Below are 27431 nucleotides of genomic sequence, written 5' to 3'. Positions count from 1 at the left end.
GGCTCCCTCAATACTGACTCAGTCCTCTGAAAGAGAGAATCCCAGAAGATGTGCTCTGCTGATTTCCTAAGCCCAAACTGAAAACGAAGTTGCAGAAGGAAATTTCAACTTCTTCTTCACAGGTTTTGTCAAAAGTTTGGCTACAGGATACACTGGTCATTAGAGTGGGCCTAACAGCCCTACTGCCCATCCATTTCCCTGACACAACAACACACATTTTATTCTCAACGCACTGAAGAACTCTGTATTTGATCTACAATGCTCTTTGTTCTATAACGCTGCTTAATTTCAGCCTGTAGCCAACATTAAAATCCATGATGGGAAACGGATAACACAAAATTCACTAGCACTCATTGTGGGGACATCACCACTTACTGCTCCTTGTGGAAAGAACCACCAGTGCACTTTACCTCTGCTAGGGCCAAGCAAAACTGGCTTTCTCCTGAATCCAGGCTTGTTTTACCTCATGGGTAATACAAACCTCAGGCCCATAGGGATACTTTTCCTTTTGTCTACCAGGAAGCTGCAGCCAAGCTAAACACTAGACTTAGGGTCTCAGCACCCCTTTCTAACATGAACTTGTCTAGTGACCACCTCTCGCCCACTACTATCTTGTTCCTGTTTCTCTCATGCCCAGTCTTCTATCTTGCTGTGTTAACTGCACTCCAGGAAGGTAGTCCACTCTAGAGAAGAACAATGACAGATAGGAGGGAGAGAAAGGCTAGGTTTTCTCCCTCTCCAGATGATGAGACCTGAGCTTCCCAGGGAGCAGATCCAAACCTGTCCTTGTCTTCCAGAGCCAGAGTCAACTCCAGGTCCTGCCCCTGCATCTTCTTCATCTCAGAGAGCTTGCTTTCCAAGCTGAGGCGAAATGCCTTCTCTGTTTCCGTCTCTGCAAAGGCCTTCTCCAGTTCTGCTTGGGCCGCTTTCACATCCTACAGTTAAATTAAATGCATTTGATGCAATTTTTCAATACAATTGGGAACATTTTGAAAGAAAATTGGATTAAAATATAAATATTTATGACTTTTTCTCCGGCACATTTCCCCTCCCTGAATGTACTATACATGGAAAGAATACGTAATAAATATATTTGCAAACCATTTTTCCCTCTTGTATTGGAAGAGTAATGGGCACTTCCAATGGAAAAGAGTCAGCTCTACAAGAACTGTACTTTTGGTTTTGAAAAATCAGATCAATATTTACAACTTCAATGAGAACAAGAAGAAATGCGCTTCTCAATACTAAAACATGCATAAGTCCCAGAGTCGCCCTAATCTCCATGCAAATTCATCCCACAGCCCACCGCCCCCCACTATTTCTTTTTAAGATAATGGCTACACATTTCTAAAATGCATTTCTGTATCTCCAAGGTGATTTAAGTGGTGAAGAGCTCTATGCTTTTCCTGAGTGCTCAGAGAAGCCACCATGGAAATTATCTTCTAAATCATTTAGACCATGTGTCTGTTGGGGGAAGGCTCTGGTGCGCACGCAAGTGATCTGGAACAGGCCTGACTCTCCACCCACACAGACCACTGCCTCAAGATCACACCGCAAACATAAAAGTCAAATAGACGTGGGTTCAAAGTGCAGCTCTCCTATGATACTTGCTGTGTGACCCGGTTCTTATTCCAGAAGACAAGAAACCCAACATTCCATCAACGAGCTGCTGGGAGACTGCCAACACCTGGCACCCAGAAGCAAAAGCCTGGCCTCTCTTCCCCACCCTTTCCACTAACTATCTGTTTAAGAGGCTTGTCTGTCGCTCCATATTTCTTAGGCAGCAAACAACAATGCCTGTTGTTTGCTGAGTGTCTACTAAATGCCAGGCTCTGAAGCAAGAAGTCTTATATCACATTTGATCTTGACCTAACCCTAAGTGTTGTGGACCGAGACAACAGAATGTTAGAGCCTAAAATGTGGCCAGATCACCTGACCTTTACCACCTGTGTGACCTTCAGCAAATGACCTGGTCACCTTGTGCCTAATATTTCAATACGTTTAAAAAAGAGAAAAAGAGAGAGAGGGAGAAATGGAAGTAGTTAGCACATAGGTTTCTTAGAAGGATAGCTAAGCACACACGTGAGGCTTAGCAGGAGAACTCTATCTGTGGGGAGGTCTCATAGCTTAGTATGTGTTCTTGTTACTGCAGCCAGTGCGACAAGCTGGTGCTTCTGTGTTCAATTCACAAGGGCAAATGCTTCACCCAATGGGATAAATGCAGCAAGCTACAAAGCAGGAGCACTGGGAAGTACTCATGGGACAAACAAAGTGCTGCATCAAGAGGTGACAACTTTCTCAAGTGTCTTGATTAAGGGTGTGGTGGGTGGTGGTTGTGATGACTTGAATACGAGCGCCCCACCCCTAAAACCCCAATACTATACATTTACAGATCTAAATGCTTGGTAAATAGGGAAAGGCACTATTGGGAAATAAGGCTTTGTAGGATTTGGTGTGGTGGCACTAGAAGAAGCCTGTTACTGGGGGTGGGCTTTGGGGTTTCAAATGTTCAAGCCAGGCCCAGAATCTCTCTCTACCTGCCTTTCCAGATATATAGCCCTCAACTACCTCTCCAGCACCATGTCCGCTTTCACTCTTCCATGCTTCCTGCTATGATGATAATGGACTGAACCTCTAAACTGTAAACCAGTCCCAATTGAATGTTTTCCTTTATAAAAAATTTTGTGGTCAAGCCGGGTAGTAGTGGTGCATGCCTTTAATCCCAGCACTGGGGAGGCAGGGGCAGAGGCAGAGGCAGAAGGATCTCTGTGAGTTTGAGGCCAGCTTGATCTACAAGAGCTAGTTCCAGGACGGCCTCCAAAGCTACAAAGAAACCCTGTTTCAAAAAAAAAAAAAAAAAGTTTGTTGTGGTCATGGTGTCTTTCACAGCAAAAGAAATGCTTAGACAGTAGTATGTGCTTATAATTACAGTATTTGAGAAGCTGAAACAGGAGGATTGCAAGTCTGAGAGCAAACTCTCTACCTACCAGATCCTGCCTCAAAAATAAATAAATAAATATCATAATAATTATTAATATATAGATCAGCCCAATCTAAATTCTGAAAGGCTCGAAATACAAAACTTTCTGATTATCAACATGTCAAAAATAGAAAATTTAAAACCTGACCTCATGTGATGGGTTGTAGTCAAACACAGCCATGTTAAAATATTGCCCAAAATTCCCTAATTACATATATAATGCATACGTAAAATATAAGTGAATTCTGTGTCTAGTCTTGGAGCCCAACCCTAAGATATCTCATTAGTTATATAAAAATGTTCAATAAGAATAATAGTAAGAATAATAAACTCAAACCTAAACTACTTCTGGATCCAAGCACTTCAGGAAAGGGCTACTCAAACTGTGGTTCTTAATGCTAGCTTAAAATAGAGGAACACTGTCTATTGTCCCAACCAGAGGCAGATGTTTAGCCGGGTCACAGCAGCTGCTGACAGAAGGAAGAGCACAGGAAGCTGTGGTGTCCACTAGAAAAGAGCAGCCACTCAGTTCTCCAAGATCCTGGACAGAGGCTGGCGAGAGGACAAGAGCCGGGCGGGCAGGCAATAGCCGAGCAGCAGCAATCTGAGTGTGGTCTTCCTCAGGGCTACACTCCTTCAGTGGGGCTCAGCAACCACCTGGGCCAGTTAGTACTTCTCTCTGTACCTCAGGGTCCTCACAGGAAGGAGACAACGAGGTAAATTACAGGGGCAGAGTGCCTACATGAGGCCAGACCCAAAGGACACCCAGTAACTGCTGCAGTAAGGTGATGCTCATGGAGAAAGGAGGCCATCACACACTCCCCAGGCCTGACCACAGCATCTCCAGACTTACTTCTTCTAGAAGATGTATCCTTTCCGTCAGGAGGTCTTCAACCTGCTGCACCTTCCTCCTCGCATCTTCTTTCACGCGCTGGACTTCAGAACCTCCCCCTTTGGTGAGACTCTCCACTGCTTTGCTGCAGAGAGGCAAAGGGCAGGCTGAGTCGGGGGCCTGTCTGATGACAATTTCCCCAGCCCCAAAAGATAAGGGGTATTTGTCAGTCATTCCTCCCATTTGCCTGAGCTAAGTTTCCTTTAAAAAAAAAATAATAACACTTATAATTCAGAAACGGGGTGGGGGGTACTTATCCCACAGGATAGAATTAACATTTTAACACACAGCCTGTCAGGGCTCTACCTACTCACACAGAACCATGTAGTGTATACTAGTGAACTAACCTGGACAGTGAATCACTCACTATGCTGAGAACACGCTTTAGAAAGTCAGTAAACATGAATCTGCATCATCATCCTAACGACTGTATCACTATACGGAACATACTTTATGAAGTCAAGTCTCTAAGCTGCTTCTGATGAACACATGTGACTAACACCAAGATCTAAGAAGAGGTGCCTGGTACCGAGAAACTGCTCACTACACATTAGTGTTGTGACTTAATGGTTTCTAGGGACACACTACTAGAAGGGGAATCCCTGAGCCCAAGGGTAAGCACACTTTAATATTCTTGATGGCAGCTGCCAATTTTCCTGCTAGTACTCTTACACCAGAGGTATAGAAGGTGGTACAGGAACCATTGGGCAAAGAAGCAGCATGCAACAAGCAGATCTGTGAGGTTAGCATTTGCATGCTCCACCTTGCACCAGCCTGAGGGCAAACGTTTTAAGTACACCAAAATGGATCCAGCACACACTACGACTTAGGGTGAGAGAGGGACTTGGGTGCAAGCACCCTGCACCTGGTATTGTGATATTAAATGTCCAGGGCACTGGGCTGTGGCCTTAGAATGTTCTCTCTGTGGGAGACACTAAACCAGACACAGGGCCATGAGCAGTGATGCAGAAAGAGAGGTGCTGGCTGCAGCTGTGAGACTTCTGTCCTCCCTGCATCCTCAATGGCTGCAGTCTCCAGAAGGAAAACTGAGGAAATGGCTCCACCTAAAGCTGGCTTCTCAGAAAAACAACAGCAGAAGAATTAAACAAAACTCCTTGCCACTCTGTACCTCACTTGACTCCAGGAGTATATTAATTTCCCTAACCCAAAGCCCTGTAACCAGATGCTCACACACTGGACCACGTGAACCATTCACCAGAACAGGGCACCTAAAGGGCTCTCCTGGCTGTCCAAGCTCCCACAGAAATCACCTGCAAACAGAGCCCTTATTGAAGAGTTTTCCTTTCAGCAAGGCTTCAGAAAGCCACCACAATATCACAATAATAGAATCCAGTGTGAATAACTGAAAGGAGGAACACCGGCTCGGGCTGGACAGATTTGCTTCTAAATTCTCACTCTATCCCAACCCCAGTGTGGCTCTGGGTAAAATTTCTAGCCTCAGTAAATAAGTTGTTACACCTCAGTCTCCTCATGAGGGAAATGAGATGATTACCTCTTGGAACTAATGGGCTACCACAAGGGGTCCTCTGCAGGCCTGCCTCAGTACTCTGCAGGTTCCCCCTCCCACCCTGCTGGGAGGCCTCTCCTGTGAGGCCAGGGCAGCACAAACCCTGCTGTGCTGCTGAGAGGCCTCCTGCCACCCCTCAGCTGGAGTCTGAGCTCAGAACAGATCAGCCCCTGCCAGAACCTAGGCCAACATGCTTCCTTCCTGATCACTGCCCTAAGTGTCCTCAGCCCCCACTCACTCAGCTCACTTCTGGGACCAGGGCTGTCTCCAGTTCACAGTGACTCACAGTCATTTCCATCACTCCTCAAGGGGCATTACAGACAAGAACAACTGTGCACTGCCTCCTCTCTTTCCCAAGCTGTAGACAAAGATTTTTACCTTTTCTGCATGTCTCAATGTGTGGCTCGCACACATGTGTATGGAGGACAAAGGGTGTCACTGTCTTCTATTGCTCTCATCCTTATTTTTTTTTAAACAGGTGTATCACTGACCCTGTAACTCCTTAAACATCATCCTCATCTCCCCTGCCACCACACCCCAGGTTACAAACACCTTTCCCACATTTGATATGGGCACTGGGAATCCAAACTCAGGTCCCTATACTTCCACAACAAACACTTAGAACACTTAGCACCCCTCCAGCTCCTACACAGATGGTTCTGGTTCTGAATTCTTTCTACCTGGGTGCTCAGGATGTTTTAGCCATGGAGCTGTATAGTGCCCTGTATGGCCCCTTTCCTCTGCTGCACTCTGGACTCCCTTCCATCAGCCCAGATCTAATCTTGCCATTTCACTGCCTGAATCACATATGCTGTCAAGAGGCTGTACAATTTTGAACAACTACTAGCATTATTCACTTTGTTTGTGTTTTAGTTATACCAGTAAAATAAACTCACAAAGATAAATGTTCCAACGTTTCATTTATCATCTTTGTATTTTACAGTTACTGTAGCAATAAAATTTATACTCAGCAGTATGGTGCAATTTGCCTCTGTTAATGGAATTATTATTTTTTGTTTGTGTTTTAAAGCTACAGAGATAAAATTTACTCCCAACAATATGACTGCTTTTGTTTTTAATGCCCCCTTATTGTAATTTATACACAGAACAATGGAAGACCAGCACACAAATATGTTTACTTCACATCAAGCCAGAGTGGGCTCGGGAGCTACAGCAGAGCCAACTTGCTACAATTTTCTGGATCTTAGCTTTCTCTTCACTGACACGGGTAGACTGGCAGCCTCACACAACCGCCAAGCACAGGACATACAAGTTTGGGACAAAGGAGGATCGGAACCAGTGCTTATTCTCTCCCTCTGCCATTTTGTTTTTCTCTTGTAGAATCTGGGCTACAAGTACAGACCTGGCTTGTAGATCCTATGAAAGAGTACAGATCTGGCTTGTAGATCCTATGAAAGAGTACAGAACTGGCTTGGAGATCCTATGAAAGAGTACAGAACTGGCTTGGAGATCCTATGAAAGAGTACAGACCTGGCTTGTAGATCCTATGAAAGAGTACAGAACTGGCTTGGAGATCCTATGAAAGAGTACAGAACTGGCTTGTAGATCCTATGAAAGAGTACAGACCTGGCTTGGAGATCCTATGAAAGAGTACAGACTTGGCTTGGAGATCCTATGAAAGAGTACAGAACTGGCTTGTAGATCCTATGAAAGAGTACAGACCTGGCTTGGAGATCCTATGAAAGAGTACAGACCTGGCTTGTAGATCCTATGAAAGAGTACAGAACTGGCTTGGAGATCCTATGAAAGTGTACAGACCTGGCTTGTAGATCCTATGAAAGAGTACAGACCTGGCTTGTAGATCCTATGAAAGAGTACAGACTTGGCTTGGAGATCCTATGAAAGAGTACAGAACTGGCTTGTAGATCCTATGAAAGAGTACAGACCTGGCTTGTAGATCCTATGAAAGAGTACAGAACTGGCTTGGAGATCCTATGAAAGAGGATCAGACCTGGCTTGTAGATCCTATGAAAGAGTACAGAACTGGCTTGGAGATCCTATGAAAGAGGATCAGACCAAGAGTTGTACACCAGCTTTCCACTCAGTGTGAAAGAACCTTCCATAAACATTTTCCTTGTTACTATTTTTAACCTTCAACATTTCCTCTAGATTATTTCCATTCAAATTAGAGTTGTCCTTTTCCTGTGGCAGAGCCCATGTTCTACCCCTTCCCCAGCCAAAACTCAACTCAAAATAGCTGATAGAATTAAACTAACAAGACAACATCAACATCTACCATAGACAAACTGCTGGGCTCTGGGAAGTAGGAGCAAAAGGGAAAGGGCCATCAGCAAATATGAGGTAGTCACTGAAAGACCACTTAGACACACCATGCACACACTATGTCAATACATGAAAGATTTAAAAAAAAAAAGTGAGAGTTGACGTCTAACCTAAGTTCTGACCTTTCTAAGGCCACAGCCCTTCTCTTTACAAGGCCTGATTCCCTCCTCTATAAAATGAGGGTCTTCCTTGAATAATGATATGTTTGGGCGCGAAAGTGTTTAGACACGGAAAAGAGATACCCACATAGGATGGACACCATATGACGGAGAAGTCTATGAAAGAGGCAAGTGCAGGCTACAAGGATCCCTGTCTGAGTCTTTTAGAACAAGGAGAGGATGGGAAGGCACTGGGCTGGGAAAGCAAGGAAGGGAAGGCAACTGTTCAGAAGCTAGAGTAAGAACAGTTATGGAACGTCTGGGATGTGAGAAAGAGGTGGTAGAGAGGAAGCTGAAATTGTTAAGTCAATGTCAGCATCCATCAATAGAGCTCATGACCTTAATCCCAAAGAGCCTCTCCTTGTGTGGTGGTTTGAATAAGAAATGCCCCACACAGGCTCTTCTTGTACTTAAACACTTGGTCCCTGGTTGATGACACTGTTTGGGAAAGTTATAGTACCTTGCTGAAGGAAGAATGCCACTGGGGGTGGGCTTTGAGGTTTTGTATACTGGGAATAATCTCCCCCCCCCTTTTTATTCTCCTGTTCCCTGTTTGTGGATAAAAAAAAAAGTGATCAGTCAGCTTCCTGCTTCTGCCACGCTTTCCCTGTCATGATGGATGTTATCCCTCCGAAACTATAAGCTAAAATAAACCTTTTCTCTGTCCAAATCACTTCTGTCAAGCTATTTTATCACAGCAATAGAACTATGACTAATACATGCAACATCTCCCTTCTCACCCATCACCAAGAACGGGACTGTGCTTCCTAAGGCTCTTCCCATTAGCCATCCATCCATGTCAGCACTCAGCTCACCTCACCCACCCGGCTGGTTTCCTCACTGGTCTCCTGGCACCCTCACAATACCTCTTCCACCCAACATTCAGAATGGCCTTTCTGAAAAGCAAACTCCGTACTGTGTCACTTACTTATCTAACCTTAGAACAAAGACCAAAATGCCTAGTGCCGCTACTCTCCTCCTATTTCCTCAGACTTGCCACAGTCTCTTCCTAGACACATCTCCATTTACGCATCCGCCTAATTCTACTGGCACCTCATACTGCATGTCAAATGTCATCTCCACAGGTGTACCTTTCCTATTTTGCTGTCTACATATCTGCTACCACACCTACAAACTTTCACGGCTCCCTTTCTCTTTACAGTTCTTCTCCCAACCTGCATTCATACATTTGCTAATGTAAATATCTCATCATAATCATTCCCAGAAGAATGCAAGTGTCGTGTAGCTGTTTGGATCACCACTGTATCACCAGGAGCCTCATACAGTGCACACACAACTGCCATTTGATAAGAATCTTCTAAATAAGTTAACAAAAACTGGTCAGATCACGAAGGGCCTTGAATATAAAGCCTGGCATTTAGGAAAATATACAAATATGCATGCAAGTACCCAAAGTGTCCCTTCCTGAGTGACAGTATTGAGAAATATATATGAGCCCTTGTGAGCAGAAATTCCAATGTATATGTACTTTGCCAAAAACAAGTACTACCCAAGATGTTTAGGGTAAGGCGATGACTATTAAGAAGAGCAAGTCACATACTGATTTTGGATCTGGTACAAGAGACTTGATTCAGTGCCCAAACAATGAGCCACTTCCAAAAGAAAAAACTACAATGAAGATCTTAGTCTCGGTATATTTATTAATTTATTCACTCATTCAGGGCCACTCAGAAAAGGAGCCTGTGCCTAGGAGTCTCTGGTCTGCCTATAAGCTACAACAGCCAACTTGGAGCTACCAGACTCAGCGATGGTCCAGCCTGGAGTGCTCAAGCATGTTCCCGGGGCTCCATACCCAACAGGAGTTCCACTGTCATGTCAAGAGAAGCACTTCTACACAGACGTCCAAGGAGCCCTTGTGGACTACCTGGGAAGACCTCCCACTCTTCTGGAGCAAACTCTGGGCACATTCTGGGGTCTCCACTTGTCACACCACAAGCCTCCAGCACACCTCTAGAACACCCTAGTTGCTCATAGTGTGCCTCAGGGGAGCCTACAGCTATGGGGTTGGGTTGTGAGTGGTGTCCCTGCAGAGCTTCATTGTATGGTGCTAGTAATTCTGGAGTCAGGCGGTCTACAGGTCAACACTCAATAAAGATTCAAATAAATTTACTTATTAATAGATATAGTAGGTTTCTAACTTTTAAGCATTAAAACCCAACAATTTCCTTTAAACAACATACTACAAGAGTCCCTAGGACACAAAACAGGCTTAAAACAAGTTACTAGCTGAAACCATCCCTCTGCCTCCCAGCCTTACCCACTAGAACCCCCTCTACTCCTTGGCATTTTCATCAGTGAGAACGAATGAGCTCCCAAAACACAACACAGGTGGCTTGACTCTCACAAACACGGCTGGGGAAGGAAGCTAGACCCAAAAAGGACCTACTGTATGATTCCAATTATATAACGTTCAAAAATAGGCAGAACAAAGTAATTATGTTGAGAGCAGTGCGTGTCCTGGGAAAAGGGAGAGGCTGTGAGAACATGAAGGCAAGGGGGCTTTCTGGAAGCTTGATGAAGCTTCCTTTCTGGCTCAGATGGGGGTCTCACATAGTGTTTTGCTTCATACAAGTCCATCACACTTTGCCCTTAAGTCCTGTACATCTTCCTATAACTACAATACTTTAAAAACAGTTGACAAACAATTTAATAAAAACTACAAGCTCCAAGGAGCGTCAGATGCCAGTCAGAAAACAAGTGGCTTAAAGAAGCAGCTGGTTGTGCTTCACTGCCCAGCCCAACACCCACCCGTGGGACCCGACGGCCAAGCTCTTGGTTGACGGGTACTCACGAGGCACTGATGAGCAACTGATCTCTCTCCTGGAGCTTCTGCTTCAGACTTTCCACTTCCACCTTGAGTTCAATGTTCTTCCAGAGCAAAAAGGTAAGAAAAGACACAGTGTAAGGTACAGGAATAGCAAGCGCTGATGGTGGCCAAGCTACTCTGGCTTGGACTAACTATGCTACACTTGCAATTGCAGATGTTACACTCAAAAGCCTCATTAGCCCTGAAGCACAGAAAAAGGGAATTATTAAGGACTGTGGGTCTCAAGAGAAAGCCCTGGATTCCATAGGACTTGGAACAATGATGTAAATGTTCCAGTGTCTAACAGCCAGAGCATTCAATCACCTAGGCACAAATGTCACATTAGCGGGGCTGACGTAAAAATTGTTTGCCCTCCACCAAGCAAATTTACAGTCTGCTTTTCCCATTCAAAGGCAATTACTCCTAGCTGTTTACAATCACTCATGTGGTTGTTGCAGTAGGAGCGTGCTACAGACTTAACGAAAATAAAATAAGACTTGTGAATGGATAAATGGGAGACCTCAGTATAACCTGTCACATTTCAGTGTGAGATTTCAGGACACTCACAAAAGGCCCCAGCTTAGGTGGGAAGCCATCTCTAAGGGATATCACAGAGTCATTAACCTTTTTTCCCTTAAGGGACTAGAACAAAGGAAGTCACACATGGCCCTGGGCTCACAACTGACTCACAGGAGAACACAAAGACAAAATTTATGGCAGGTGGCAGTCAGTGGGAGGCAACAGGGACATGGTAGGCTTCTCACTTTGCCCCAAATGCAGTCGAGAGAGCATGCACAAAGCAGTCATGTCCTGGAGACTAGCATACGGCATGCAAAGGAGTGATAGCAAATCAAGATTTCTCTGAATTCTCACTTTTTTTTTAATAATGCATGTGGATTTTACATTTTCTTCTACCACGTTTGTATTTTTAAAATAATAACACTTTTATAAAATTTATAATCCAAAGGATATTTCTCCCTCCTTCCTGCCTAGTGGCTCTGGGGAGAGGAGCACGCAGAGTCAAGAGTGCAGTCCACACTGAAGGACACAGCCCATTCACTGTGGACACTCATGTATTCACTTCACACACACCTGAGTGCTAGTGACGGGTGTAGCTGAAGTCAACATGACAGACCCTGAGAATAACGCAGCCAGCAGGGTGACCCTGTGCCTGTCCTTAGAGACACATCCAGAAGATGAGAAAGGAGAGCTGTGACTGTCAGATCCCATACTGTCAAGAGAGGGCCAAGGTGCCCACTGTGACGGGAGGACTGGAGAACCAAATACACACTGAAAGAAGCCTGTACTTCTCCTTCGCTGTCAGACTGGAAGGCAAGCCTGCCCATGAGGCAGAATTTCTCTCTAGAACAACTGTCCCTTTGCATAACAGATAAGACCCAGAGTGGTGGGGCACAATATCTCCATGTGTGCCTCTGTCAGGAACACCCCACAAGCCTTGGGTTCCTCCACCAGCTCCCACAGGGCAGAGCAGGTATGGGCGCTGACAGAGTGTGTTCTAAGAGCATGGCTTGTGCCTGACCCAATGGCTAGCTAGCAAGCCTATGCTCCCACGCACAGTATCTCAAGTTTTAAGTGTTTGTGTAAGATGACAGCCATTTCCAAACCAAGAGTCAGAATGCCTTCAAAACACAAAATGGACTATTATAAAGTCAGAAAAGAAAGACTAAAAGAGCTCTTAAACTACTGTTGGGAAAGACATCTAAGAAATCATTGAATGAAAACTGCAAAATGCAGAACAGACCATGCTGGTACTTACGCGAAAGGGGTCACACAGAACTTTATGTTCTATATGAAACTACTCCACTGCACAGGACATCGATAATACTAGTTAAAAACAGGGCCCAGGGATCAGATTAGAACGTCTTTTTAGGACACATCCTTTATGTCCTTAAAATTCAGAATCTGAACCACACACTACACAAAAGCTTAGTGAGGAAGATCGTAAGAGCAGGCCGTTCAGTCAGTGAAAAGGAGAAGTCATACACAGAGGCAGGTAGGTCAGGGTCAAAATCCACTCTATATCTTCAGGGCAGTAGGCAAGTGACTGGCATTCCCCAGGCCTGTTTCCTCAGTGGACACTAGGATAATATCCACTGTCTCAACTTCTTGAGAATCACAGCAAAATGAACCTGTGAACCCAGTGGGCAGCAGTTTGACAGCCGGCCACCTGAAGTCTTGAGAGGCCTGACCACCATACACAGTGTGCTCTAACTATTGGTTCCCCTTGAAATTCTGATTGCATCACCACTGCATCCAGAAAAAGACCGTCCTCTTTGTCTTTCTACTCCGACACTGTAGGAAGAAACTGTGGCTTCAGGGAAAAGGAAGCGTTTCAGCTCCTGAAAGAGCTCAGAAAGGCAGTCAGATTTCAGGAAAGCCTATGCAGTCCCCCAACTCCTACCCCACCTGCTGCTGGGAGCTCCTTTCCCCTTTTCAAAAGTTTCCCCCAGTACAAACTTCAGAAGCAAGAAGACAAAGTAATTCCTAGGCCAGGGGCTAATCTACCAGCAAAAGCTAAGAAATAGGCACCTGTGTACTGTTTGGACTCATGTGAAGAATGTCAAACTCTTCTTTCAACTTTCAGAAACAAAGTTTGCTTGCAGACAAAGACCTGCAGGTTAAGACTTCAAATGGGAAAAGACATTTCCTGACAGTTCTAAGCAACCACACAGGGCTACAGGAGTCAAAGTGCAGAAAATCTGACCAACCTAACTTTGGGTAAGCAAAGTCTACAAGCCAATGATGGTGACTGCTCAGCACTGACCGCTTGCTGGAGCCATTTGCCCTTCAGTCCACTGCACCCGTCACCCCTCTGCAGCCGTCACCCCACTGCTCCCGTCACCCCACTGCACAGGTCACCCCACTGCTCCCGTCACCCCACTGCACCCGTCACCCCTCTGCAGCCGTCACCCCACTGCTCCCGTCACCCCACTGCACCCGTCACCCCTCTGCAGCCGTCACCCCACTGCACCCGTCACCCCACTGCTCCCGTCACCCCACTGCTCCCGTCACCCCACTGCTCCCGTCACCCCACTGCACCCGTCACCCCACTGCACAGGTCACCCCACTGCTCCCGTCACCCCACTGCACCGGTCACCCCACTGCACCGGTCACCCCACTGCACAGGTCACCCCACTGCACAGGTCACCCCACTGCACCCGTCACCCCACTGCACCCGTCACCCCACTGCTCCCGTCACCCCACTGCACCCGTCACCCCACTGCACCCGTCACCCCACTGCACCCGTCACCCCACTGCACCGGTCACCCCACTGCACAGGTCACCCCACTGCACAGGTCACCCCACTGCACCCGTCACCCCACTGCACAGGTCACCCCACTGCACCCGTCACCCCACTGCTCCCGTCACCCCACTGCACCCGTCACCCCATTTTGATGTGGGAGTGTCATATCAACCTGTTGATTTCATTGGTTAATAAACAAACTGCTTGGCCTCATAGCTTAGAACATAGGTGGGTGGAGTAAACAGAACAGAATGCTGGGAGGAACAGTAAGTGAGCTCAGACTCCACAGCTCTCCTCTCAGGAGCAGACGCCTCAGAGAGACGCCATGCCCCGCTCCCGGGCAGACACACGCCATGAAGATCCGACCCAGGATGGATGTAGGCTGGAATCTTCCCGGTAAGACCGGTGCTCACAGATTATTAGAGATGGGTTGATCGGTATATCAGAATTAGCCTGTAAGGGCTAGAGCTAAAGGGCCAAGCAGTGTTTAAATGAATACAGTTTGTGTGTTGTTATTTCGGAGCATAAGCTAGCCATGTGGGCAGCCGGGTGCTGGGGATGCAGCCCCGCAGCTCTTATTACTATACCATTTACACCCATCACCCCACTGCACCAGTTACTCTGGTTTCATCCAAACAGCCCTGTGGCTATCACTTCCCTATAGAAGGAAGCCCAGAGAGAGGGGTGACTGGCTAAAAGTCACCCACCCCACTGGTTGGTAACACTACCATTCAGTTACAAAGCTAATCTTCTGATCCACTGCCTGTTTCCAAATAATAAATAATTATGAAAAGACAACTGAGATCAAGACTGTGAATCAGAAATCTGATGACAAAACAATTTAAAAACTTCCTTATAGCCAGGCGGTGGTGGCGCACGCCTTTAATCCCAGCACTTGGGAGGCAGAGGCAGGCGGATCTGGGTGAGTTCGAGACCAGCCTGGTCTACAAGAGCTAGTTCCAGGACAGGCTCCAAAACCACAGAGAAACCCTGTCTCAAAAAAAAAAAAACTTCCTTAAGACCATAACTTCAGTTTTCTGAGGGTTGTTCTAGCATCATCTTGCTCCCCCAAATCAATCCAAATTGAATGACAGCAGCCATTAATGCTAACTCTAAGAACAAATATCAGTCAAATGTCTCCGGGGAAAACCTGGCTACTCACCGTCTTGTAGATGTGCTCAGTGGGGCCAGCAAACTCCTGCTGCATCCTTTCCTCAAGGAAGTAGATGCGGAGTTTTAGGTTGAAGTTCTCCTTCTTCAGCTCAGTGATCTGCTGTAAAACCAGTACAGGAGAGTCACTTGGGTGCAGCAACTGGGCCAAATACCAGAAGGAGCTGACCCTGATTGAAATGGTACCAATCCACCAGGGTCCCACTAGCCACAAGCAGAAGAGCATCAGCATGGATAGCGACGGAAATGAACAGTGAAAAAGAATGTATGGCTATGGAAAAGCAATGGAAAAGGAGGAAAGGAAGAGAAGGAAGAGACTAGGAGATGGGGCTGGGATACTAGGATAGCATTAGGTGGAAGGGAAGAGGAAGAGAGACAGAAATAAAACACAGAGCAAACAATTCATCTAAAGCACTCCAGCCTGCAGTCATTAATGTGAATTCCATCAAGGAGTCAATCAGAATAATCTAAGTTGAAGGATTGTGCAAAACAATAGACCTGAATTCTTCAAAAACCCTAATGACATTCTAGTAAAAATGATAGGGCAAGTCTTCTAAACAAACTGAGGTTACAGAAACAAGACTGGCAAGCATAATGGAAGACTCTCAAATGTTTAAATATTTATTACATATGGAAATGATAACTATGGGAAATCAGAAAACAACTTTGTTAGGTTGTAACATTATGATTTTCTAGAAGAGTGTCCTAAAAAGATGACTCAATGCCAAAGTACATAGGGTGCTGTGTGTAGTATCTGCCACTAAGAGTGCTAGAAGAGGAAAAGGAAAATACATCAAATGTAGGACGTTAACTGGTAAATTGACAGTGATCTATAATATCACAACTTTTCTCTAAGTTTAAATTTTGTCAAAATAAGGGGGGCAGGGCTATTCTCAAAGTGATTTTTACTGAGACCCAATTGTGCAAACAAATACTGACATGGATCTTAATATGTGGAGCCTCAACTCTTAAGCTACACTGTGAAAGTACCGCTCCTATTGTACACAAGATCAAGGATCACACTGATAGTACATAATTAGTTGGGCTCATATCCTGCTGGGACTCCAGAAACCTAATCTGCCAAGTAGACCTCATGGACTATGAGAAATAGCTGACATTTTGATCCGTTGATCCAGCATTCTGAGCAGACTAACAAAAAGACTAGCATAACCCCAAGGAGACAAAACCTACACACTAAGTTAATTTCCTGTATCAAAACAAACATCAACGCCACGCTTAAACAGCTAAATGTTTTCAAAGTCCTCCTACCACCCCCACACTCTGCTTCTTTGCTTCACGCTTTAAATCTCTGCCTGAGAATTGGGGTGGGGGTATTCCTCTCCTCAGAAGTGTTGTCAGGAATAAGAGAAACACAGGTAGAAAGAGACTTAAAATGAGTCTACAATGATAGTTACCTGGTGCAGAGGAAAAGTGGGTGGCACTGGGAATATCAATGACTCCTTTGGGGTGGTAAAAACACTCTTTCTTATCATTCATTGATAATGACTGCCTGTGGCATTTAGTTTTTGTTAATTCACTGAACTATTCACACATGTGTAGCATGTATCTTATGTAGTCTTAAAGGGTTTTAAATGCATGTATCTTAAAGAACTTTAAAGAGTTCTTAAAAATCAAATAATAGGTGGATAATTTAAATTACTTAAGCCAACAGTCTATGATTAAGTAAATCATGGTATGTCCACTCAGTGGAGTATTACAAAGATGTAACAGAGAATGAACAGTTCGTGTACTTAAATGATGTTATATGCAAGATGTATTGTTAAACAGAAACATTATGACATATATTATACAGGACAGACTACTGATTGCATAAAAGAGGAGACAGTAAAATGGGAAAAGGAGAGACGATGAAAAAGTACAACATTCCAGTCAGACCCAGCCTCTATTTCTTTATCTCTAATATAAGAATAATAAAATCAATCTCATGCGTTTCTGTGAGAAGAAAGTAAACATATCTGACTATGTAAATATGTGAAACCTGGGCCAGACATGGTAGTACATTCTTGTAATTATTCAGGAGGTGGATGATGGAGGATAGTAAGGTTGGACAGCCTGGGCAACATAGTGACACTGTCTCAAACCACTTCCACAAAAGAATGTAAAGCTGTATGTCTTGAAATGAATTCATCAGAAAATGAACAGCACACAAACAGATGTTAAAAAGAGAACCAAATAGAAATTGTAAATTGGAAAGCAGCATTGCCATTTGACTAGCCAGTAGATTAGCTATTTGGAGTAGACCCAAAACAAAACAAGCCCAAATTCAAATCAATAAAACTCCAACAGAAAAGAGGCCAAAAAAATCCCCTTGAAAATCATTAATATGAATGCTGAGATAAAATTCTAAATAAAATTCTGAGATAAAACATTAGATAAAATTCTAATGTTTATCAGAGTTTCTGAAATAGTTTTTGAAATATTAAAAGAAATAAGAGAAAAAAGACGTTTCAGGGAAAAGAATACCCAAAGAAATAATTTAAAGCATTCTATTTGGAAAATGGCTTAGGACCTCCCTCACACCTAGACAATGGTGCACACTAAAGACAAAAACAATGATTGACAGCCTGAGAAATTTAGCATATTACATGCAAAGGTCAGGGTAGGGGGGTAAAAAGGCAGCAGATTTCTCCATCACAACTAGAGAGGCCAGGGCATGGGAAGCATTACAGGTTGAAGGAAACTGTCATGCAAAACTTTCCATCCAGGAACAACACTGAGGAATGAAGGTTATAAAACAAGGAACTCTCAAATGCAAGAAAATGAAGACTCATCAGCAACAGACCTGCTCTAAAGGAAATGACAAAGGAAGTTCTTCAGATTGAAAGGAAATGATACCAAATGAAGTGTAGAGCCCTGGAAGTGGAAGGAAAAGGAATGTAAATTGTTAATATCTGCACATTCAGTTACAGAAACTATTCAAATGAAAAGCCCGCAAACTCTTTAAAATACATGTGACTGCTGAAGTAAACCAAACAGTCTAGATAGAAGTGTGAAAGTGTGTTAATATAATTAATTTGGGAGAAGGCAATAGTCACATTTTCCACATCTTACTTATGGTGAAATGGAAAGAGGAGTGAGGAGACATAAAGGGCAAGGGAGGGAGGGAGGGAGAAAGGGAAGAAGAGATGGAGGAGGGGAGAGACAAGTCATCCCAAAGCAACCACTAAAATGCCTTAAGGATTAGAAGATAAACTACACAAAGATCTATTTAAAATTTAATCAAATATATTTAATTGAAGTATGAAAAGTATTCAAATACTGTATGTTGTCGGAGTTTCTGTCCTGCCAGGGTCCCGCAATCATTAAGTCCCAAAGAATATCACACAGAGGTCTATATTAGTCATAAACTGATTGGCCCTTTAACTCAGGATTCCTATTAACTCTTATAACTTATATTAGCCCATTATTTTTGTCTATGCTAGCCACATGGCTTGGTATCTTATTCAGCGAGGCAGTCACATCTTACTTCCTCTGTGGCTAGGTCAGGACTGCCGACTAAACTTTCCTCTTCCCAGAATTCTCCTGTTCTTGTCACCCTGCCTCTACTTCCTGCCTGGTTTCCCCGCCTATACTTCCTGCCTGACTACTGGCCAATCAGTATTTTAGTAAAATACAATTAACAGGGTATAAACCATTGTCCCACAGCAACTGTAAAAGAGATTTGAAAAGAAAATAAAGAATTAGAAAAATTTTTACAATTTTATGTCAAAAAAATTAAGTCAAAATACATTGATGCACATTAAATGATGAAATAAACACCCCAGTTAAAATACAGAGGCTGTTAGAACAGATTTTAAACCCAATTATGAGGCTGATAAGACAGCTAACAAGTCAGGACAACCTGATCTCTAACCCTAGGACCCACATGGTAAAAGAATAAAACAACTCCTACAAGTTGTCCTCAGAACTTCACACTAATGCTTGTAGCACACACGTGTATACACACACATACACACACACACAAACACAAAATAAATGTAATATTTAAAAAACAAATTGTGTCTTATATACAAGAATTTATGGGAGAACATGAGGAGGAGAGGAAGGGAAAACTGGGATTGGTATGTAAAATAAAGATTGTTTAAAAAAAGAAATTTATTCTATATACCTAAGAATAGAAGTAAGTTAAAAAATAAACAAAGAGGGTTGGAGAGACAATTCAGTGAATAAGAGCACTGGTTGTTCATCTAGAGAACCCAGGTTTGATGCTCAGCACCCACATGGTGGCTCAAAATAATCTGTAATTCCAGTCCCAGGGGATCCCCTTTTTCTGGCCTCTGAAGACACTGAATGCACATGGTATACAGACATACAAGCACCCATGCACATAAAATAAAAATAAAAGTTAAAAATATTTTCAAATGAATAGAAAAAAATACAGTGTGTGAGCCCTAACTACAAGAGAGCTATGATAACATCAAAACAAAGATTCAGTCAAGAACAAGAGGGATGTGACATGATGATGAAAAGCAAAGATCCCAGTGTGCAGAAGTCCAGGACTTCAGTGTCAGATTCATGAACTGTTACTGTTGGAGATATCAACATGCCTATCTCATTAATCCACAAAAGTCAGAAAGAATGCATACGAATTTTAAACAATACTATGAACCAGCAGGTCTAACTTATTTACATTCAGGAGACACTAACGGTGCACTCAAGTCAGCAGGGACATTGCCAAGATATTCTAGGTCACAAAACAAACCTTAACATACTTAAAAACACCAAAGCCAAACTATGGTCTCTGACCAAAATGCCATTATACCAAAAGTCAGAAACTAAAAAAAAAAAAAAAAAAACAGTAAAAAAAAAATACTTAACCAACACACTTCTGGCCAGGCATGCATGGATCAAAGAAGTAGTAATGGAGAAAATTAGAAGACACTATGAATTAAACAAAAACAAAAATATGATGTATTAAAAATAGCTGGACACAGTGACAGCAATGCTGAGGAGGAAATCTCTAAGCCAAATGCTTTAGGAAAGAAAGATCTCAAGTCAACAATTGAGGCCTCTAGCTCAGAAGCAGGAAAATAAGCAAAATTAACCTAAGGAAAACAAAATTAAGGACAAAATAAATATAAAACTAGAAACTGGTGAAGTAGAAAGGGGAAAAAATCCAAGGCCCTACTGCAGCTAGGGTCTGTGTTGATAGTGGTGGTTTGTTGCCATGAGAGCCATTTGGATTCCCAGGGTCTGGGCCGCAATCTGGGACCATGTTGGTGTCTGAGGGCCATGCTAATGCTGGAGCCAAACTCACCAGTGTGGCCTGTGCTGCCACCTGGGGCCACGGTGACATACAGACACAGGCTGCTACACAAGACCATGGTCCATGTGGCCAGTAGGGACCACTCATTGGTCTGGGGTCTGCAATGCAACCTGTGGAGTGCTGGAGTCCAGGGGACATACTGTAGCCAGGGCAGTATATAATGACCTGAGTGGCCTGTGCTACTACTCGGGGCCATAGGGTCATCAGGGCCCAGGCTGCTGCCGATGGCCACATCTGAGTCTGTGGCCCTATTGCAGCAGCCAGGGTGTGTGTTAATGTCTGTGGCTCCTGTTGCCATGAAGGCCATGCGGATTCCTACGTTTGGGGCTGCCATCTGAAGCCATGTTCATGTCCAAGGGCCACGCTGGTCTGGGTGGCCTATACCACCACCTGGGGCCATGGTGACATCTGGTCCTGGGTTGCTACCAAAGACCATGTCTGGGTCTGTGGTCCTACTAAGTTGGAATCTTGTTGAAGTCTGTGGCCTAAGTTGACACCAAAGACCATGTGGATGCCCAGGATCAAGTCAGTCACCCGAGTCCATATTGGTGGCCAAAGGACATGCTACAGCTGGGGCCATGGAGATATGAGTGGCCTGAACCCAATGCCATGGTGACATCTGGGTCAGATTTACAGCTGAGAGTCATGTGTGGGACTGTGGCCCTAGCACAACCAGCATCTATTTGTCTGAGTTTACTGTTACCATTGAAGGCCATGTAGATGCCCCAGATCTGGGGCCATGTCAGTGTCTGAGGACCACACTGACATGGGGGCTGTGCTGATCTAAGTGGCCAGTACTGCGAGTTGGGTAAATAGTAACATCCAGACTTAGCTGCTGCTGAGGACTATGTCTGGGTCCATGGTCCCATCAAAGCCAGGGTCTGTGCTGCTACCAAAAGTTACACAGAATCCCCAGGGCCAGGGATACAACCTGTGGCCCTCTTGGTGTCTGGGGGTTGTAAGGCCACCAGTGTCATCCTGATGTGAGTAGCCTGTGCTTCCACCCAGAGACAGGAAGTCATCTGGGCCCAAGCTGCTGCTGAGGGTCATGTCTGGGTCCATGGTCCTAGTGCAACTGGGGTCTATGTTTCTATCTGTGGCCTGTGTCACTTCAGGGGACATATAAACTATGGGTGACGGAATCAGAAGGCCATGCTGAGCCAGCCCTGCCCTATGTTGGCCCTGGAATAACTGGTCCTGCCCCTTGCTGGACACTGCAGCAAGAGAGCTGTCATTATCCCTGTCATCCCCATTGTGGGCATAGAGGAGCTGGCTCAGCTCCTTGCCTGGAGAGGGTAGCCTCAGTGGCCTGAACTGATCAGCTCAACTACTACCCAGGCCCACAGCTGGACCTTAAGTTGCCCACCTCATCTAGGACCTGCTGGAGCTCTTAAAGGGACTGGTCCTGTGGAACAATAACTGCAGAATCTCCATGACTTGGGGTGGCCACACAATATCCAGGAGCAGTTCCAGTAAGGATCCAGTAGATTGTGTGTAGAAGGAGCTGAGGGCTGCGTTCCTGCCGTCCGTCTCCTGGCTGCCTGGCTAGCTTATGCCCCGAAATAACAACACACAAATTTTATTCATTTAAACACTGCCTGCCCATTAGCTCTAGCCTCTTACTGGCTAATTCTCACATCTAGGTTAACCCATTTCTCTTAATGTGTGTAGCACCAGTCTTACCGGGAAAAATTCAGCATGTCTGACCTGGAGGCTGGCTTCATCGCGTCTGCCCTGGAGAGGAGCGGCATGGTATCTGAGCTCACTTCCTCTTCCTCCCAGCATTCTGTTCTGTTTACTTCACCCACCTATGTTCTAACCTATCAGGCCAAGCAGTTTCTTTATTAATTAACCAATGAAAGCAACGGATATATGACACTTCCACATCAATTGTGAACCAGAAACCAGAGGCCTTGAACCAGACCAGTGACTCATTACAATGAATATTTGCAAGGAAAGTTGATTGAACAAAAGTGTATACTGTCTCACATACCATAACTCCCAATACTACCAGGACAAATGAAGAGGTATTGAAAGGCAGAAAGATGAAGGAGCAAAGAGAAACTTTGCTGTTTTATTTTGTTGTTTTGTTTTTTTTCTTTTTGTTTCTCTTCGTTTTCCTGTTTTTGTTTGATTTTTCTTTTTTTTTTTTAAATTTTCGTTTAGAGACTATTACAAGGAGAGGGGAGTTATGGAGAAAATGGGAGGTGAGTGGAACTGGGGAGCATAATATGAAACTCCCACTGATTCAATAAAGAAATTATGTTAAATATTGTTAATATTATTATTTTAATTATAAACTGGTTGGCCTATTAACTCAAGATTCTTATTAACTAACTCTTACATCTTAAATTAATCCATAATTCTTGTCTGTGTTAGTCATGTAGCCATGTAGCTTGGTACCCTTTATCAGTGAGGCATTCTCATCTTGATTCCTCTGTATCTAGGTGACGACTACAGACTGAGCATTTCCCCTTCCCAGGATTCTATGCTTGTTGCCCTGCCTATACTTCCCAACTGGCTACTGGCCAATCAGTATTTTATTAAACCAATTGTGTTAAATATTAAAATGGGATGGAGGAACAACAATAAAACTTGAGTTTAAAATCTAGTTTTTTTCAAATTTCCACCAAAACTAACAAATCTCTAATAATAGTATCAGAGAGGAAATAAATCACAAAAACATGTATGAGCCCCCAAGTTTCATCCCTAGTTGAATACCCAAAAAAAGGGGGGAGTTGAACTAGGACAAATCAATACAGATTCCACAATGATTAAAACACTAACATGAACAATTCTCTGTCCAGACATCAGATAGCAAACACAACAAACTCACCAGAGGAAAACACAACCTAAACAGTGATGTACCTATCTTCAAAACTGATGTCTTTTAGGGGCTGAGGATGTAAGTCGGTTGGTAGAATAATTGCCTAGCATGTTTGAAGCCCTGGGTCCCATCCCCAAAACCATGTAAATCAGATATGGAGGTACAGGACTTAATGCAACCCTCAGAAGGCAGAGGCAGGAAGACTAGGAGTGTCTTGAGTACATAGTGGGTTCTAGGACAGCCTTGGGCTTTATGACATCTTGCCTCAAAAGAGGAAGGAAAGGAGGAAGGAAGGAAGGAAGGAAGGTAGGAAGGAAGGAAGGAAGGAAGGAAGGAAAAAATATCAAGTTGATGTTTTCAGTAACAATTCCTATCAAATACTTAAATGAAAAGCAATGTCAGCAATGGCCATTCTTTTCAACTTCTTACAGAAACGGCAAGTTGTGGGTCTTCCGCAGCTGGCTTGATAAGAATAACCTACTCTACAAAAGGAGAAAGAAACATTATAGGAAAACTGCAAACTAAATCCCTGGTGAGCACAAACATAAAACCTTTAGCAGAAACTGGAAACTGAATAACCAGATTGCTACATCATTAGTTTGACCCCAGCAATGCAAGGGTAATTCACTGCTCCTCGGTCAGTCCACATGAGGTGCCACACTAACAAAGCAAACAGTTAAAAAAAAATCATCATATCAGCACATGCAGTAAAAGTATTTTACCAAACCAAAAGCATTTGCCATTTGGGACACAGGATGGACTCGGCCAAGCAGGAATTAGAAACTTCATTAACATGCTAACAGTAACTGCAAAGTGTGTGTATCATGCACATAATAAATATCTTGCGAGTGTGTGTTTCCAAAGGAGAAAAACCTTATGCTATTACCGTAACTTCAGGAATTGCTCTTCAACACTACATTTAAAGTCCTGAGGAGTGTAATAACGTGCACAAGTGTGCACACACACTCATGAATACATAAAATTTAAGGTACTCACATTAGATAGAAAAGAGAGCTAAAAGAATCTACAAAAACTTTCTAGTACATAAAAGTAATTATGGCAAGGTCAGCATGCAAATACCCATTATATTTCAAAAGAGTTGGAACAAATGACCATAAACTGAACATTTTAAGCAGCAGCTCCAATAGCTCCAAAAATGAAAGCCTTTGGTATTAGCCTAATAAGACACACAACTGTGTACTTAAAAATACAAAGCATTGGTGACACCTCCACTGTTGCAAGGAGAGGCTGCTTGTTCGTCCCAGCTGCCCATGAACCACTGCTTCATGGCATGCTGTAAAAAATGGACATACAAAACACACAGAGAAATGACTGCTGAACTTGACTAAAGGTGAGATGATTCAGGGTTCCTGCTTTATGAAAGAGTCTGCAAGATATCTGCAGGATACAGTGACTGGCAAACTGCCAATATAGGCGGAACTGTCTTTAAAATGTCCTGCTTCATGGAAAAGTCTGCTGCATTCTATGGGCCTGTAGGCTGAAGATAGCTGACCCAATGGTACAGAAGAACATTGGGTGACTATACAGGCAGCGAGATATCTCTTGTCAATTCTAGAGTTTTAAAAGTTGTATACTTCCTATTTATTTAGATAATATAATATCCTTCTGAAGTCTTTGATGGAGTTAAAAAATTTATAGTTATAGTTTTCCTTAGTTATAATAAAAGATAAAGTAGATATAAATATTATAATGGAAATTCTTGCTTGATAACTGTTTTGTTATATGTAATTTTACAATGATAAAGCCTTCCTTTATTGTTTAAACAAAAAAGGGGAAATGGTGTAGGAGGTCCTTCTGAGCATGAGCAGCTTTCATTGGTTAATGAATTTAAAAACTGCCCTGGTATGATAGGGCAGAACTTAGGTAGGCGGAGAAGAGGAAACTGAATTCTGGGAAGAAGAAAGCAGAGTCAGGGAGTCACCATGGAACCACCGCCAGAGTAAGACATGCTGCCAAAACTTAGCCACTGACATATGGTGGTACACAGATTAATAGAAATGGGTTAAACTAAAATGTAAGAGTTAGCCAATAAGAAGTTAGAGCTAATGGGCCAAGCAGTGATTTAATTAATAAAGTTTCTGTGTGGTTATTTTGGGGCTAAGCGAGCCAGGCAGCCTGGACGAACAAGCAAGCCCTCCTTGCAACACTCCACAAGCAATGGAGATGACTTTCTTGGAAGTGAAATTCCCAGATTAGAAGACTCTACTTAACAAAGTATCAATTCTCTTGAAATTTAGTTAAAGATTTAACACAAATTCAATTAAAATACTAGCAGGATTTTTGTAAACACAGGCAAGCTGATTATAAAATTTACTTAAAACAGTGAGGAGCCAGATGAATTGAAACCATCTTGGAAGAGGAGAATATAACATGAAGGTTGGAAAAACAAATGAACGCTTTCAAACGTGGCCACGTTCTATCAAGTGAGTGACAGCAATCAAAGGAAAAAGGAACCTGGGAGCTGCTTAAGGAGCTTAGGGTGTCTGCCTCCAAGGCTGGGACCTGTTTGATCCTCAGAAGGAAATTTCTGTCAAGTTGTCCTCTGACCACCTCACAGGCACTGAGATGCACACTGCCCATACACACACAATAAACAAGCAAATAAAGGCATGAAAAGGAGAAAGGAAAGTCTTCCTTTCAAAAATGGTATTGGAACTGGATATCCTTTTATGAACAACTAACCTTGACCTAAATTACATCTTAAATAGAAGTTGATTTAAATTAACTAGCAGATCTAAATATAACAAATAGAATAATGATTACTTTTTAGACAAAAACACATAAAAGAAAATTGTTAGGATCTACAACAAGGCAAACAGTTCTATAGCTATAACAACGAAAGCATGATCCATAACAGAAAAAAAAATCAATAAATTGTGCTTCATTAAAATTTAATACTTGCTCTGAAAAACAGTGTTAAGAGAATGAAAAGACAGCTGCACTCTGGGAGAAAATATTTGCATATCACATATCTACAGAGGAATTATAACCAGAATACATAATAGCTCTCCAAATATAACTGTAAGAAAACAACCAAAACCCAATTTTTCTTGGAGGAAAAAATGGCAAAAGATTTGAGCAGAAAGTACACAGCAGAAGATATGCAGATGGTAAATAGGCACACACAAAAAATCATTTCAACATCTTTAGCTTTTAGGGAAATATAAAACTATAATGAGAAACACATCTATTGTAAGGGCTAAAACTATATTTTAATTGACAACAGCAAATGCAGAAGAAAATGAGAAGAAAGCAGAATTCTCTCTCTGGGATGAAAAAGGGAATGGCCACACCAATTAAGAGTTGGGCAGTGTCTGACCAAAACCTACACTTACTACACTTATCAATGACTCTGCAATTTCACTCCTACTCACTCTAAAGAATGAAATCTATGCTCACACAGAAACCTCAACACAGAGAGTTACTGCAATTGATTTCTAAGCATCAGAAGCTGGGAAGAAGTCACTAGCCCTTCCAAACCCTAATAGACAAAGTCACCAATACTTAGAACAGCAGTCACAGCTACAAAACGCAGACCATGAATGGATTACAACGACATGCCACCAGAAAAAAAAAACCCTGTCCCAAACATTACATTAACACATGTTTCCATGTATGATATTCCAGGAAACGGAAAATGATAGGAACGGAAAAACACAACACTAGTTGTCAGAGGTTGATGGCAGAGAGAGGGTTTGACCACAAAGAGGCAAAACAAGGAAATTTTGTTACTATGGAATTGCTATAAATGCTGACTACGGTGATGGTTACAAAAGCCTAGAACTGTACACTTACACACACATACACACACAAACAAAAAAATACAATCATAGATATCTTAGTTACTATCAGTTACAGGAACACACAAGTTAAAATACATCCAATACTTAAAACTGGTAAATTTTACTTTATATAAATTTATATTTCAATGAAGTTGAATAAGATAGACCTAGTATACACAGTGAGTTCCAGACCAGTCAGAAAAATGTATCTAACAACAACAACAACAACAACAAATAAAGATAATTGAAATAATGCACCTGAAACATTGTTAAAATAGAAGAGCCAGACCTGGACTCTAGCACATCTTCACATATACATACTCATCAAATCCCCCCCTTTTGACAATTTTAAAATAGTTAATGTCACATACTATTCTGTTTTTAAAGATT

At 43.0% G+C, this 27431-nt stretch overlaps 1 protein-coding gene across 1 annotated transcript; it reads right to left on the bottom strand.

Moving 5' to 3' along the window:
• Nucleotides 1-780: 780 nt before the first annotated feature.
• LOC121445765 (CDK5 regulatory subunit-associated protein 2-like) lies at nt 781-20718 on the bottom strand (the record flags this gene model as incomplete). The annotated part of the gene is made up of 6 exons (XM_041647909.1): nt 20403-20718; nt 17928-17998; nt 15117-15227; nt 10675-10751; nt 3834-3957; nt 781-935 (listed from the first exon to the last, which is right to left on the bottom strand). Coding segments are annotated over exons 1-6 (854 nt in total), but the record flags the coding sequence as incomplete, so codon positions are not given.
• Nucleotides 20719-27431: the final 6713 nt, after the last annotated feature.

The sequence above is a fragment of the Microtus oregoni genome, unplaced genomic scaffold (genome assembly GCF_018167655.1).
Source record: "Microtus oregoni isolate MIOR12 unplaced genomic scaffold, Mior012 000558F_ref0000348, whole genome shotgun sequence".
Taxonomy (NCBI): Eukaryota; Metazoa; Chordata; class Mammalia; order Rodentia; family Cricetidae; genus Microtus; species Microtus oregoni.
The sequence above is the reverse complement of the archived record's forward strand: the minus strand, read 5'-3'. Positions and strand labels throughout refer to the sequence as shown.